We start from the raw sequence: 16,905 nt of genomic DNA, 5'->3' as shown, positions 1-16,905 counted from the left end.
TTGTGCATGGGAAGGAAGAACACCAGCTGGCAACTGTAATGTGATCAGTAGATATTAAATTTCAACTATTATAAATCACCTCAAATTTCTTCAGTTCTTCCTTAGCAACCGTGTAAAGCACACCAGAGGAGCTTGGGAAAGCAGCTATCCTCTCAGAGATTTTCAGCCAGTCTTCAAATCTAGAGTAGTCATCCAAAACCTTTTGCCATAGCCGCCATGTCTCTTCAATTCTGCAATAGATAATGGAAAATTAGGAAATGCTCAGACTGAAGGCCAGCTAACCTACAGAACCTTAACTAATCATCTACAACTGCAAACTAGCACTGCACCAGACAATAACCAGCTCTTTAATCTAACTCAGACAGCCAGACTGATAAACAAACCACAGGGAAGGCTGGCTCATTCCAGACTGAGCTAGAATAAGATGACGGCAATTTTTTTTAATGCATCTAATTTTGGAATCTGAGCACATGCTAAATAACTTCTGAAATACAGTCCCTGTGTAGGTACCTACGCCAGTATTTTAGAGATTAGAAATTCCACACTACCTTCAACTACAGAACTTTTTCTTACAGAATGGTGAAGATGTTGCAGCATATATTTTAAAGATCTCAGTCAATATTCTGCGTTGCAAAGGGACATGAACACTTTTTTTTTGCATTCACCAACAAGTGGTAAAATGCTATCTCTCAATATACACTGTAAACATGTTTTTATTTAAAGAACACAAAAGTTAGAAGTTATTCCAAAGTTTAAAAAAAAACAATTTGACTTCAATTGAATATGTAAAAATAGTGGCTGACTCTTGATCCTGAGATCAAATTGGCTTAAGACTGAGACTATAAAATCCCATGAACTTCAACACCACTTGATTTAAAATAACAAGATCTTTTTTGGGACAAGTTGTATTACAGCAGAACTTTGTCTGGTTCTACATACAGAATACATCTTTCCCAAATCTTAGATACACAGGTCTGATATGGACCTGATCCATGCAGAATTTATGCTTTGTTGATGATATGTTGTTTAACCTGAAGTTTGACATCTGGAAAGTTGCTTTTTAATATGAGTAACTGTTTCTAGTACAATAAAGATCCTAAATACTGATAGCTCAGTTAACTTACTGGTACAAATCTACTAATAGCATAATGTGTACATTGCAAAAAAGTAAAATAGAGTTCAATGCATTGTTCCACATTAACTTAAAATACTTCTGAGTTAATTTGCTGGACACAAAAGTATGAAAAGCCTGTATAATTTCAAGACAGACTGTGCCAAAGACAGAACTCAGAAGCTGTATTTTTATATATATACTATACAAGAATTACCACTGCAATAGTATAAAATTACTTAAAGATAGCAATCTGTGGATATAGAGCAGCACAACTTAAAAGCAACTTTTTTTTGCATAAAATAAAGAAAACCTTTACTAAATACCTTAAGAATATACCACAAAACCAAAGATCATATAAAGTTCAATTCAACATTTTGAAAAGTCATAAACTTCACCTAGAGCTCTTGATATGTAAACATCACAGAAATCAGATTCATGACTTTAAAAGATACAGAAAAGATCTTCATAAATACAGGAGTTCAAACAGTTAAACATATCTTATTACCGGTCAGCACAGAGTACATAGCATTGGCGCAATCTAACCTACATCATAATGGCTATCAAAATCACTCATGTTATCCTAGCTGGGAATAGAAAACAATGCATCTTCTGGATATCATGGGCATGCAGCGCACAGACGGTCTGAGCATGTGCAGTAAACCAGACCACAGCCAAGAAGCACCGGGGCTATGGGCGGCCCACACTTGCTCCACAAAGCTACGGTGGGCAGACGAGGAAATTACAGATGAGTGTTCAGTCCTAAAATTCTTCCAAATGAACAAAATCAGATGTAAGAGAAACTTCTGAGGAACATGAAGTGCATGAAAACCCTAACACCCGGAATAACATTCCACCCATTTGATAACTAGTTTCCCTATCAGTCTCAGCAGTTCTAGGGTAAACTTAAGTGTTGCAACTCTCCCTTTTAGGTCATGTTTTCTAAATCCCTTGGAGTCACTGCTATAATCTAAGCTTTCTCTAGTTTCTCTCTCACCATTTCTATGAAGCGTGGGAAATGAGACATCATTCCATCAAAGGCCTTGTGAGCAAGATTTGATAATTGATCTCTGTACCTTGCATAAAGGCACATACAAACGCAACCCAAAATCTCTTTTTTTCCCCGCAGCATAACAGCTATTGGCTTTTATCCAGTGTATGAACTTTTTCTGACCCCCACACCCTTTTCTTCAGTACTGCCACCCTATAAACATACATCCCATCCTGTATTTGTGCCTGTAGAAGGAAATACTAATTTGTAGGCATTTTAGACTTACTTAAGCCGCCTTTCCATTGACATTGCACAAATGTTCCTCCACCTTCTGTCCAGATTGCGTGTAGCCTGCTGGATAGAGTCACACTCTGCTTCCGTGGCACAAGCATCACAGTCATGAAGCAGCACTTCACACAAATTGAGAACAGATGCCACTCCAGTGCTGTGTTTCTCTATGTCCCTCTGAAGTTCCTGTAGGTGAAGAAATTAATTCTTAAGAGAAACTGCAAAACATGCATAAATACAAATGCCTTTCTCTTCTATTTATTAAAAAGAAAATTTAATAAGCTTGCAAACAGGAGAAAACCATCCAGTGAATACCTATTAAGAGACTGCATCTGCGCAAGTGGTGTTGCAATGTTATCAATGAGGCCGGGAGAACGCGGCAGCATGCACGGCTCTCCCAAGGACTATGAACACCAAACCATCACCTGGGACAAACTGCCAGAGCTCTGCATCCTCAGCTGAGCATCTTTCACATACATTCAATCAACATCACCAATAAATGGTGGAATTATTCCCAATCCTTTCCCATTATCACTGAGAAAGTAAAGCAGAAGTTAGTAAGGGAAGTGTGACGAGAAAATATGTTCTTATCTACTGAGAGGGTTTAGTGGAGGAACCCTTTGTGAACCTACTCTTCCCCAGATGAGCTAGCTGCAAAGTGGCACGTTTGACATGGAGACCGCCAGCAACACATGTTGAACAGTGCATCTCTAGGAGGAGATTTTTCTTCTATGTTGGTTTTTGCTGGGATAGAGTTAATTTTCTTCATAGTAGCTGGTATGGGGCTGTGATTTGGATTTGTGCTGAAAACAGTGTTGATAACTCAGGGATGTTTTTGTTACTGCTGAGCGGTGCTTACATAGAGCCAAGGCCTTTGCTGCTCCTCACCCCACCCCACCAGCGAGCAGGCTGGGGGGGCACAAGGAGCTGGGAGGGGACACAGCTGGGACAGCTGACCCCAACTGACCAAAGGGATATTCCAGACCATATGATGTCATGCTCAGCCTAGAAAGCTGGGGGAAGAAGAAGGAAGGGATGGATGTTTGGAGTGATGGTGTCTGTCTTCCCAAGTACCCATTACGCGTGATGGAGCCCTGCTTTCCTGGAGATGGCTGAACACCTGCCTGCCCATGGGAAGTGGGGAATGAATTCCTTTGCTTGCATGCGCGGCTTTTGCTTTACCTATTAAACTGTTTTTATCTCAACCCATGAGTTTTCTCACTTTTACCTTTCTGATTCTCTTCCCCACCCCACCAGAGGGGAGTGAGTGAGCAGCTGCATGGTGCTTACTTGCCGGCTGGGGTTAAAGCACGACATCTTCCTGCAACTTTCCAATTCTATAGCATTTTCATTAGAAATGGAAAAGGAAAATTCAGGACAGCTAAAGAAAATGCACTTACAGTGTCTTAGCACTTATTATATGTGATCAGTATTACTTCTCCTGATGGTTTCTTCGTTGCAACAGCTTGTTCTACACTGATGATAACGTTTCATCTTGAAGCAACGTTTCAGCTTCACTTTTGAACTACAGGTTCAAGTTAAAACAAGCCACAAAAGTAATTGGCTATTGCTCTTGGATCGGTGCAAGGAAAAAAACCCTGCTTAACTCCTGCCTACATTTCCAATGAATCATCAGAATACTAAGATGGAAAAATCAGGAAGGACGGTAACAAAGCCAAGACAATATAATTCCAATAGTGACAAAGAAGTACTAATGTGACCACACCAAGAAGTGATAGATTGCCTCTAGAATACTATGTTCACTTCTGATTCAGATGAAGAAAAGAACTATTAGGACAATTAGAGGTGTGGAAGTTTATTTAGGAGAACAAGAACTTGGCAGCCTGAGGATGAGTAGAGATAAACTGCTCTTTATAATTTTGCTAGTGAAGTAAACTATAACATGCAAAGGGAAATAGTGTCAGCATATTGTGTCTATGTACATTTAAAGTCTAACTAGAGGAACTTTTCTTACAACTAGCAATATGATGTTCTGAAAATGCCTTCCAGCAGGAAATGAGATCTAAACGTAGAATCTAAAAACCTCAGCAAATTTGAAATGGAGCAAGTTCAACTTGTATCAAGCATTTTGATTTTGTTGTTTGTGATAACTGAGGTTGGACTCAGTGAAGTAATCTATTTCCTCTTCTCATCTATGAAACAGAAGGCTATTTTGTGAACATCTCCATGAGATCATCAAGTGGAAAATCACAATGTTTTCTTCCTCAGTGCTGACCCTTTCACTTGCCTGGAAAACACTCTTTCATTGTGATGTCCAAGTGCTTATTCTTCTTTCTATCCATCCTGAAATGTTATATAAGAGTGGATACTATAAACAGATACAACACTCTATGAAACACATACTCCAGACAGCTATGAGACTTGAGGTTAAGCAAGTTCAGGTAACACAATCTCCTCTCTGTTGTTTTGGAGTAGAGCAGCAGTGAGAACTCCCAGTTGGTGGTCCTGAGGATTCTTAAGGATTAAACTTTTTTTATTCACCTACAGAACCTTTCTACAAGCAAAGTCTACACCGTTTTTTCTCCATAGCCTTATATTTCTTTCCCATATTTAAAAATTTTATTAGACAACATTTAGCCTTTGGGTTAGTTCACAAAGGAACATCACTTTTATGCACTGCTGTCACCCCCACACAGCTTTTTTTTCCTTTACCAACCCAGAAGCGAACACCACTTTTTCTACATTTCAAGTGGCAGCAGATTGAGAAAGTAAACAAACAAGTAATCCTTGAAATGCAGTTTGCGACCCTAGGAAAATACTGCAGTGAAGTTACCCTACCTTCCCCAGGATATCCAGCTTCAGTTGTATCTCTAATTTCACTACAGAGACCAGCAATTTGCAAAGCTGATTCTTGGCTGAAGTAGATGCTAAGAAGTAGATAATGGAGTTACAGAAATGGGATTTGGTCCTCCTCTTTCACAGCATGATATTTTTAACGTAATTTTGTGTATGAACAACTGGTAGCAGTACGAGCAGGGAAGATAACATGACCTCAGTGGAAGATCAAACATGGAAAAGAATGTAAGATCACTAACGGAAGAATAAAGAGGGATGAAATACTTGAGAAGGTGGTCAACATACTGGCATTCTGAGATGCGGTGGATAGTGATATAGCCTCTGACTGATAAAAATACTGGTTGCCATACACAGAAGGTGGGTGGGTTTTTTTTAATTATTATTATAACCATGGCTTGCAGTGTTATCATATCAAATCATCATCAAGTTTCCAAGCATGGCATCCTCCCAGGATAAGATTCACCTCTATTTCTCCCCTTTGGAGTTCAAATTAAACCACTCACACTTCTACAGAATATCACTGCACACTGTCACTCTGTTGGGATCACCACAAGGACACAGCAGAAGACAGAAGTACACCAGTTTCTGTGCCCAGAATAAGTACCATAAGAAGTGGTTGTAACAAACTGTGGGACACCTCCATAGGGATGCTAGTAAAAAATCTCAGGTATCTACTTTGTTGATAGCAATGTTAAGCCCTGCCCAGCACTTTATTGTCTCAGAAACACCACTCATTAGTGACGCCTGTGTGTTATAAGTTATTATCCCTATGTAAATTACATATAGAATATTAATAAATAATTCTGCACAGCCATGTAGCAAATCAGCTGGGGAGTCAGCAAAAACTCTGAGCAGGTTCTTGAGTCTCAGGCCCACACTCAGCTTAAAAGAGCAAAATGCCAGTTTGTACACATCAGAAATTAATTATCCCCCAAATGTTCTGGCACTCCTCTTCCCACGCATTTCTTTCTTCTGTGCAGAAAGAACTCAGGAGAGCATCTAACTCATCTCCAGTGAGGCACCAGAAAGGTTTTTTTGCCAATAAATAACTAACAGGAACACAACAGAACAACAGTCCTCCCCAGCAATATGCTTCGAGGTAAAACTGCACTGGGCAGTGAAGTGGAACAGGAAAGAGAAAATATAGTAAATCTTCTTAGGAGTAACATTAGTTGTAATGCCAAAAACTGGTTGACTTAACGTTTTTCTGCCCATTGCAGTGTTGACAAATTGGTTCTAGCACTGCATAAAGGCTTTGTGTGCTATAAACCAACCAATTTTAACTTCACATGTACAGCTCATGCATCTTTGCGTGCAAAGTGATTCTCAAACAAGTTGCAAAATAAAACTAAGTTAGAAGGGTTGCTAAAAAAGTCATTTTCAAGCATGTGCAAAATTTGCAAGGTCTAATAGGTGTCAGTTTTGCCTCTGGGAACAGACAATTCAAACAAACACAAACCACAAACCCCAAAGGAAAAACAATTGCAATAACTCGTTCCGGTTACATCTCTTGGTGCCTTACCTTTCTTGGAAAGGTCAATCAGCTCCTGGTGGATTCGATGCCAAAGCCAGCAGAAGGCTCTATAAGTGACACAGTAAGTACCACTTGCCTTGATATTTAAACACTTCTTTGCCTCATGCCCTCTCAGCATTGAGTCGGGTACAGGCAGCCCAAGGACACTCTACTTTGGTTCTCCCCATGCCATCATGCACCTGATAAGCGTGTTGTATTTTACCTGCTGTTCATTTAGCTTCCTTTGTATTTCCTCAGAGTCACAAGTTTCATAGACAATAGGTTTGGACAGCTCCGACTCAATGTGGGCAAGCCAAGATCTCAGGCTACTCATGTTTTTATCCAGCTGCTGCACTGCAACGAGGGTCTCCTTCAACTTCTTTACCCTGTAAAGAAAAAGAAACGGCAGCATAAGTACACACTGAAAGAGAATTTCCACAGCATGTGTTTCAGGAAGTTTTCAGAGAAACTTAAGTTAGATGGCAAGTTCTGTTCTGAAGTCTTCCTTTATTATGTTACAGAAGTATCTTATATGTGCAAATGGTCATGCATTCACAGGGTCCGGTTAAGAAAAATTAAGAGCTTGCTAATGCCAGACAACATTTTCAAAGCTTCTGTACCTTTACCAGTTGAGTTAAATGTTTGTTAAGAAAGGAAAACTTTTTTTTTTTTTAATGAACTCATGCACACCAAAACCCCAAAACAATCTAAGTAATTTAGTTCTGTATTTGACCAACAGATGACAAAAGTTCTTAGACTACAAATAACTTATCCATTTAACCAGTACTGGTGGTGGAGTGTAGAGTGAACAAGTCTTTTTCGTTCAGGTGATTTCTAAACATTGAACTACATATGATAGAATGGTTTGGGTTGGAAGGGACCTTTAAAGCTCATCTAGTCCAACCCCCCTGCCATGGCCAGGGACATCTTCAACTAGATCAGGTTGCTCAAAGCCCCATCCAACCTGGCCTTGAATGTTTCCAGGGACAGGGTACCTACCACCTCTCTGGGCAACCTGTGCCAGCGTGATGGCTTGTCCTTGAATAAATACGTTTTAGAGAGAGAAATCCAGCTGAGAACTTAGTGAGAATTCCTGAATCCCAAGGGCTGCTTTAAGTTGTTCTTGGTCTTAATGGACTACTTCAGATTTAAATAGATGAAATTGGAATGTAACTGCATGGTGATTTCGATGTAGTATTTTTCTTGAGACCCTGACCCTGCAACAGCAATGGCCAGGAAAAATTAAATAGTAGTGTTTTGCATTTTTTTTTTTTTATTCAAGGGAACATTAAGCTTAGAGAGTGAGGAAAATTTGATGAAACCTTCATCCTATATTTATATTTTTTACTTCAGACTGTTTCAATTGCAAAAATGTCTGTCAGTAATTCCCTCTTTGCTATCCCCATGTTACATAACATACATTAGTGGATTCTGAAATTGTTTCTAAGCTTTCTTTTTTTTTTTCCCCCCTTTATGTAGTAATACAAACAATTTTGAGTAACATTCCCTTTTATGTTTCTATTGCTATTCCACTTAAGTGTTTCAATATCAGAAAGCTTTAAGAGATGAGTGCAGCTGGCAATAGACCGACTAAACTGGGTTGAAAAATACAAGATTGCCAGATTCGTCAAACAAACAAAATGTCACCTGACTATCCTATAATTCAAACAGGGCAATTCATATTTTTTCCATAGTACTAACCAGCAAATTTATCAAGTGTTTCCATATTTAAAGCAGCAGTTGCAGCTGACCATTAAGAGTCTAATATGGCTGTCCTTTTCTTACTGAAGAGAAATGCAGAGATCTTAATGTCAACTTAAAAGTTAAATCTTTCAAATTATTGCCTCTTTCTAGCCCCCTCTTTAGATCACAGATGGCCAAACTGTGGCTCTTTAGCACCAAACATGCTTAAGAACAGTATCTTCCTTGCCAGAGTCTCATGACCGACAGCTGAAGGGTTGTGATCTGAAAAAAATCTTGGTAATTAGAAAAAATCTGCGTAACCTGAAAATCTGGCTATGAAGGGACTGAAATGAACACAATCATGCTGAAAGACTGCCCCAGTCCCCATCATCAGGTTATCCTGAAACACAGCTATATGTTTAGCTTTGGAGAGGTACTAGGAGAACAACCAATGTCTGGGGGACCATCTCCTTGTCACCTATGATCGTACATACAGTGCTTTGTGGGTTTGAACCCACTGAAATTTGCTCATAGGGTGAGCAAGAAGGTTGGTTATCAGTCTTCTGGAACTCACATACAGCTTTTCTGTCTCTGATATTAATTAAGAGGAGTGAAATCATGACCATTTTCTGCTTAGATTTTCAAGGCTGGATACTGCTGATCCTTTGCAGGCACACTGGAGTAGGAAAGGGAACAACGAGTCACGTCAGCCCTATGTAGAAGTAATGTCACTCTATCATTTGCAAGCCCAAGCTGTGGACCATGCTTTTCTTGTTTGCAACTATATAGTACCCTAAACTTGGTGCAGGATTTTATTTACATTTTGCCTGCAACATTTGATAAAGGGCCTGTCATTTAGAAAGTGCCCTGTTTGCCTCAGGCAGACTGCATGGGAGTACATCCCTGCCAGAGCAAAAAGCAACCCCAGCCCAAATAGAGCTATTTTCAGTCAAATGACCTAAGTTACTCAAGAGAGAAAAAGAAAAAAACCACGACATACTAAAAGAACACTCCAACTAAAACCAAAACCTACTGCTAAACCTGCCCTCCCACCAAAATGTTGCAATTCATTCCCTGCACCTAAATTCCAAAAGTTTAAAAAAAAAACAAAGAAAAAGAAAAAAAAAAAAGAAAAGGACAACTCCCTGCCCCTCGCTACATTTACTGTTAACACTGTTCTTTTTTGTACTGAGTCTAACATAACAGGTTCATTGCCCATGGTACAAATAGAAGCAAATGAACAAGTGCTTCTTGGAGTATGCTGGGTTTACTTTTCTTGACTGAACTGCAATACGGTGTTGTGCCTTTAGCTACTCTGAAAACATCTGTGAACAAATAATAGATGTAATCCATCATGTCTAAGAGTTTTCCTTCTGAATTTTAGCAGGCAAGATGCCTATGCTCTTCACCTCACTGAATACTGTGACTGTGTACAAATAATTACATAATATACATCCAACAGAAATATCTCTCTTTTAAAAATGTAACAGCTCAAAATCTTATCTTTCCATGCTAATGGCAGGGCCTGAAGGCTAATGAAACTAAAAACTCTGCTTAGAGACAAAGGTCAAATTATAAACCATTCAAGTATGTAGGATCCCTAGTCAACTGTAATTTTGACCTTTTGAGATTTCATTTACAAGATTATGTTTAAACAGTTAATTAGTCTAATAATCACTTCATGCTTTTGTGGCAGCACTATGCATGTTTCTGCAAGAGAATTGAGACAACTCCTCTCCCTGATAATGGAGATTCCCCATTGAAATCAAAGGTTTGGACCCATGACGTGGTTGTTTTAAAGGTTGTTTTTATATAACACACACACATCAGTCTTGCTACATTTTACAAATACTTATGACTCTCAGAAAGGAAAATACTGCAGAATTCAATTGTTTGTTTTTATGGTTTACTGATGAAAACTCATGTGAAAATTTGAATGGACTTATGAAGTTTAGGTTTCCATGTTCCAATTACTGTACCTCGGTTTCCCCAAGAAAGTAAAAACTTTTAAATGTCTATTTTACATTAAGAAAAGGCAGTGGGAGAACAACTTGGAGCTGAAATTAAGCACAAATACCATTAATTCAACTAGTACTAAATTAACCAGCCTTAGATTCCACTTAAACCTAAACAGGAACAACCCTGTAAATACATAATGCATCATATAGAACTCATGGCCACTGTGTTAGTCATTTAGACAGCTGGTTACTAATATTAAACTTTAAAAGCAACATGAAAAAAGTCAGTGAGAGCATGTTAGCTAAATCTGTACAAAGCCAGTAGAAAGCAGAAAAGTTTTGTTTTGTTTTAAATCTACTTGGAACTGGAGACAAAGTTTCAGGAAACACTCTATGAAATAGTGAAAAATATTACACTATTAAAATTAGGCTTTTAAAAATCAGTTTAAAAATAATCTTTTATGATTAAAAAAGATTTATTGTCCAAAGTACAGTACTACTGAGTACCAGGACACTAGTACCGCCAGTTATACTTGCTCTTCAGATCACAGTTTCCCTTTCAAAGAGTAAATTTCTAGAACTCTGAACAACAGCAAAACCTCTGGAAAAGATAATGTGAAGAGAGAAAAAGAGAAGCTGAATAAAAAATCCAGGATGGTGTAGGCTGAGTTCAAGTATTACATGCAGTTACAAAACAGTCATTAATATGTACAGGACAGACCAGCTTCGATAAGTTAAGTCTGAAATACTTTCTTTACAGCCTCTCTCCTTCTCTGCCTTTCACTTGTAGCCATGCCCCTTTGATGACACAAACAGTGAGCAGACAAATGCAAAGTCTGCTTTCTCTCATGTGTGTACATGTTCTTGTATTTAAAAACAGCAGTAAAAACAGTCTACAGTTTCTTTCAGACAGCCAAGAGATTTTACTCGTACTTAGTCCGCATCAGTAACAAAAAATTATTCTGGGATCCACAAATAGCAGCTGTAAAACAAAGTATGCTGTTATCACTGTAAACTATTTTTAAACTGAGCAAACCCCAGTAATTTCTAGCTAAGGTAGTGATTTCTACATATCAATATTTCTATTAGTTTCCCAGCAAGCCAAGACTTCAGAAAGAACCATATAAATCAAAAGCAAACAAAAATAGCTGCCTGCCTTGTGATATCACAATTACAGTCTGGGAGATCTGAATCCACACTGCCGTCCTCCTCCATCCTCACAGCATGCAAGTCCTCTGCCACCACCATGAAATTTTCCAGCATTAAAAAGAAGAACTTCCACTCCAAAAGCCTGCAAACACTGCTTTGGGCGGGGGGAGGAAAGGGGACACACTTCTCTTTGCTGGTGAGTACTGTACAGAAAATGTTGCATGCCAAACAAATGTTAGCAGCCGTTGCTTGATAACATGAGACTGAATGGTGACAAGTGGTCATGCTTCTAAATAAAACTTGCATTCATCAACATGTGCCAGACTTGATCTCCAGGAATGTGGACCGTGAGTGCTAGGGGAGAGGATGAAAACACATACAACAAAGCCTTCTTTGCAAAGCCTGAGCAGTTGCAGCAATAGCACTGCTTCCTGGCTGTAAACATCTGTAAAGTTTTTTGCACCAGGTTGACGTATCAGAAAAATTCATCTGAAAGGATGAAAGTGTTCTAGAAGGACAGAATGAGAAGTCTCTGATGCAGAGACACAGCTACCTTTCTGTAGCTGTCTCTTCTGCAGTTACAGACCTCAGAATGGAAAGGCAAATAAAAAAGGTGGGTAAGAAAACAGATTGTGAGAAACAAAGAAAGAGGCTTTTACATGTGAATGGGGAAGTTCCATCGCACAGCATAAAATCAGACTGGACGTGTATTACCATACTATATTACTAAAGCATTTTCATACAGCACTTTCTACTCGTTCACAGCTGTAGGAAGCAAACCACTGAGAAAAATTCTCCAGGCAAGGGATGACTATAGCTTTGCAGAAAAGCACACAGGCTATAATAATTTATTAATTCTGTCAGGGATACAGAATATGAAAAGATGTATTTTATTCTCAACACCAGAACAATTAGTCTGCATTTACTAGCTGAGTGCAGCCAAAATCATGTTATATGATACATTCCAAACTCCAAAATATCCTAACAGGAACACACCCTGATATATAACAACATATTCTAAAGAGCCTCTGGAGTTTTCTAAAAATTATCTTGGGGGATGCAAACCCTTTTGTCCAGTGGGAATTAGACATCACAACAAGTACTTTGTACATACATTAATCAACAACTTGGGCTTTAACTGCTATCAGCCTAAGCTACAGCTAAACTAGCAAGATTTCCCCAACCGAGCATCAAACATCTCCACCATTTACTTCCCAACTTCAGCAATGCAACATTCAAACTTTGCAGGGTTTTTTTTTCACTTCAGTAAGTACTAGAATGGAAAGTATTATATGTTTAATTGCATACTATAATACTGAGCACGCTAGTTAAGAAGGCTAAGTTGAAATAAATAAATAAAATAAATACTGGAAATAAAAAGTAAATAAATATTTTACATAATTTTGTTTGGAACTAGGATTTGACACCCTGCTTCTTGATAACAGAATGAGAAAGTTTAAGCGTGTAACATTGCAGTTTGTATCTCCCCACCTCAAGAATGATACAGAATCCTGAACCCTTACCTGTCCCTATAGAGGGCCCTAAACTCTAATACTGAACAGACAATACAGATCTTCTAAAGATATGTTTTGCAGTTTCTGAATGCACTTTTCACTAGAAACTTCCTGAAGGTATTATTTGAACATTTGTCTGAGCAGGTGTTTCAAAAGACAAACACAAAAATGCAGCAAATATACTTTATATTCAACAACTGGTGATGTATCACATCCTCTGAAACCAGCAGGCTCCTCAACCGTAATGCACCACTTCCTGATTTAATTGGTCTGTAAGAAATATACAGTGTTCATTACTTTAAAGTGAACCACTATAAAAGGAGCTGGAGCCATCAGAATGCTTCTGCTTGCATAAAATTTACTGCTTCCGTGTTTACAGATTTCAGAATAGGAATGCAGTAAAACCATATGAAAAATGAATGGATGAATAAAGACGAAACTAAACAAAGCCTTTTGCTACTAACAGGACTAAAGTATTACTAATTCATATGTCCTTGCATCACAGAACTGTAAAACATAAAGCATATGTACATTTTATGAAGTGCAAAATTGTGACAAAATTATTGTCAGCAATGGGAGGGAGCATGTAGCATGACTCAACAGAAAGTATTGGAACAAATAAACCAGTTTCTTCATATTTCAAACAACAATCCTGTATTTCTTTAAGTTATGAAAATTGCTGGCATATTTTTGACCTTGAGTAAAAAGAATCTTTAATCCCAATGGGCATACATCTAACTGCAGTTACTCTTCGTCAGTGAAAAAATAATCAGGCAGGAAAATCTAAGACTTAGTTTTGGAACTGCTCTTCTCAAAATCCAAAACTATAAATGCACTCTTTTGATTCCTCTGCTAAGAATTTTTTAGAAAAACTACATTTTCACCCAGTTTTAAGCACTCATTTGAAGCAAAATGGTACTGGAGCAAGTCTCAATAAATCTGACTGCAACTGATCTATGTCGTTCTAGCAGACAATGTTTTGAATTGACTCTTCTTGAACAAATGATGTCAGGTACTGTAAAGTAAAACAGGAAGTTGAATTTCACAGAAATGTGTTGATGGTTAAGAATAAACTCATTTCACAGTTAATGCTGAAAAGGCAGACAATAACAAGATTTTAAATTCATGACAATCAGCATATTAATCTGTCCCATGTAGCACTTAGAAACAAAACAACTGTTTTACCTGGCTGCAATAAGATCTAGAAGATGTTGCCACCTGTCATTAATCTTGCCGAGTTTGTACTCAATCTCTGATGCCTTACTCTCATGGCTGGCTTTAGCAAGTCGCTCTCCCATTTGCTGGAGCTGGATTTTGTTCTTCTGGGCTACAGCAATTTCCTCTTGATAATCCTGGATAATAAAGAGCAATCAGAAGTCGGGGTACTTATTTTGAATACACTCTGCTCTGCACTACTACAGGAACCATACAAAAATACAAGCGAATGTTCTTCTTTGGTGATTGGTACAGTGGAGAGACAACCTCTTAAATATTAGAGGTATAACCACGAACAACTTTATCAGAAGAATAGAAAAAAAAAAAAAACCAAACCCGAAACAAAACACAATGCCTTCTAAAATTGTAGCTGCTCTAGTTAAACTCATCACAGGCAATTCTGATTGGATATTTAGTAAAGCATTCAGATGCCTTTGACTTTGCATTCACTTAATTTTCTAGTATCCTGGGAGGTCCTACCTCAGGAAAGACAGGAAAATGCTGCATTGCAAGAGAACATAAACCACACAAAACCTCCATTTCAGCTAATTCAGTATCCTCTTTGCAACACAAAACAAGTAAGCAGTTAAAGAACAGTATGTAAGTGTACATGCCCTGCACTATACCTTTTTAAGTTTCTCAATCATTTCTTCTATGAGGATGTCGCCATTTTGAGAAACTTTACTTTCCATTTGTGTCAGCCACTCACAGAGCTCCTTGTTCTTCTCACTGAAGACAGCCCACTCATTCAGTCTCTCACTAACTTGTTGTCGACGTGAGGACACCTTAAAACATTTGCGGAGAGTAAATAAAAACATAATAGTAGACGTATTTAAGAGATGCTTGAAACACTTTGTGTCTTGATGTAAACTCCTCTGGCCCTGCAAAAGTGCTCCAGCCACTCACTTGCCATTGAAACAAACTGGAGTTGTACTGCAAAAACTGTGTGTGACTCTCTGTGAGTTTAGAGGTAAGCATTAATCTCAGGTTTCCTGTTAGCTACATCCTATGCATAGACAGAGGCATCCAAGCGTTATGCTCAGTAGCCTGTCAATATCTTGTTTTATAATGCCTCTAACCCAAAAGTTTCATTAGAAGATAATAAATAAATTTTATTACAATTTTTGCTTACTTATAAAATGTTATAAAGTATATTAATAGTTTCTTTTTAGTCTAAGAGATTAAATAAAAAAGGAAGATATAAATGCTTGACCAAAGCAAAAAAATAGATACATACATAGCATAGGCCAAACTCCAAAAGACTGTAATTTGTTCATGAGTGTGATTTGTAAGTAGAAAACTAAATCAAAGATACAGTAAATTTTGCATAAACAATTTTCTACATGAGTCCCGGTACACTCATTTCATAGACAACTCTTTCTCCTGAATAGGCATGACACCTTGAGAGATTCCAAAGGACTGAGGTGTGCCCTGACAAGAAAGAATAGGCATAAAACATCAAGCAGGCAAATGCTGTAGTTCATACAGGAGGAATGAAAACATTGCTATGTTTAAGAAATTGCTATAGCAGTGGTACCATCTCAGACTATGAATAGTAATAGACAAAGAAGGACATTGAAATCAAAATAGCAGCAGAGGGTGAGCAGCAAAGTTATCTCTCCAGTTTCAGACCTTTGTACAACTACTTACTTCCTCCCCATTGTAATCTGCGTTGTTTCTGACTTTATATCAGCATTTCAGCTGAGAAGATGAAGACTGCATCTGCTTTTTCATAAACAGAAGTGATGTGTTCTTTAACTACCTTGTTAGGTTTAACAGGGGCATACACATGATCTCACATTTCCTTTTTGCGGTTCTAAACTTGATGGCAGCTTTCAGGAAATAAGCAACAGTTGAACAAAGTGTTGCACTAGGTTACATCCTGAAACATTCAGTATGCACAAAACTAAGACAAAACTTCTTTACTTGGCTCCCTCCTTTACCATAAACATACATGCAGTGACTACACTGTAGTTTAGATGTATCTACATTGGCTCATTCAAATGCAACTAACTCATAATGAGTTCTGTGCTGTTAACTGTGAAGCATTTTTCCTACTTTGGGTATGCTTTTGAAGCCTTCACAGGTAAATTACACGAGGTAACCATTTCAAAGTTAGTCCCAGTATATCTGGACTGCAATCTCTGATGAACCACAGAAATAACATTAAGATAATCTGAAAAGCTGGGTGAGGGAGACCCCACTACCTGGATTTCTAAGTGCAAAATGGAGGCTAGAAACACACTAATAGCATGATGCACCCAAAAAATCAAACAGTACTCGTCAGCTCATTTCGCAGCCAAGCAAGTCACCATCAGACTAAGAGAAATGCAGACACCAATGTCTGAAGAATCAGAAGCTATCAGCAGAACTGAGGGTACAATACAGTAATGTTGAGCGGGGAGGAGACATCCTTTCTGAGCGCAGCTCCTCCACCAAAGCACAGTAAACTGTATTACTTTTGTGTTTTCCCCAGCCAGCCACAGCCCCACAGCACACACACTGTAACTTTTTTGTTGTTTTTTCAAGGCTGCTTAAATATGACCTCATGGCCATGACAAAGTTCTAGAAACACTAGCAGAAGGAAGCATTTCAACGGATGTTTTTCCTGATTCAGCAAGAGTTCAGGTCTGAATCTGAGTGTGCCTACATGCATCTTTTCTAAA

General features: G+C 38.3%; 1 protein-coding gene across 1 annotated transcript in view; it reads right to left on the bottom strand.

Moving 5' to 3' along the window:
• The window catches only part of SYNE1 (spectrin repeat containing, nuclear envelope 1), a 250,787-nt gene that overhangs the window by 25,562 nt on the left and 208,320 nt on the right, over window positions 1-16,905 (bottom strand). The window contains exons 125-129 of the mRNA XM_010581892.1: window positions 14,866-15,024; window positions 14,210-14,376; window positions 6,944-7,106; window positions 2,389-2,576; window positions 80-230 (exon numbers count right to left, since the gene is read on the bottom strand). Coding sequence (XP_010580194.1) covers window positions 80-230; window positions 2,389-2,576; window positions 6,944-7,106; window positions 14,210-14,376; window positions 14,866-15,024 — 828 coding nt within the window. The remainder of the gene's footprint in view (window positions 1-79; window positions 231-2,388; window positions 2,577-6,943; window positions 7,107-14,209; window positions 14,377-14,865; window positions 15,025-16,905) is intronic.

Source organism: Haliaeetus leucocephalus, unplaced genomic scaffold, assembly GCF_000737465.1.
Source record: "Haliaeetus leucocephalus isolate CR32 unplaced genomic scaffold, Haliaeetus_leucocephalus-4.0 Scaffold819, whole genome shotgun sequence".
Lineage (NCBI taxonomy): Eukaryota > Metazoa > Chordata > Aves > Accipitriformes > Accipitridae > Haliaeetus > Haliaeetus leucocephalus.
The sequence above is the reverse complement of the archived record's forward strand: the minus strand, read 5'-3'. Positions and strand labels throughout refer to the sequence as shown.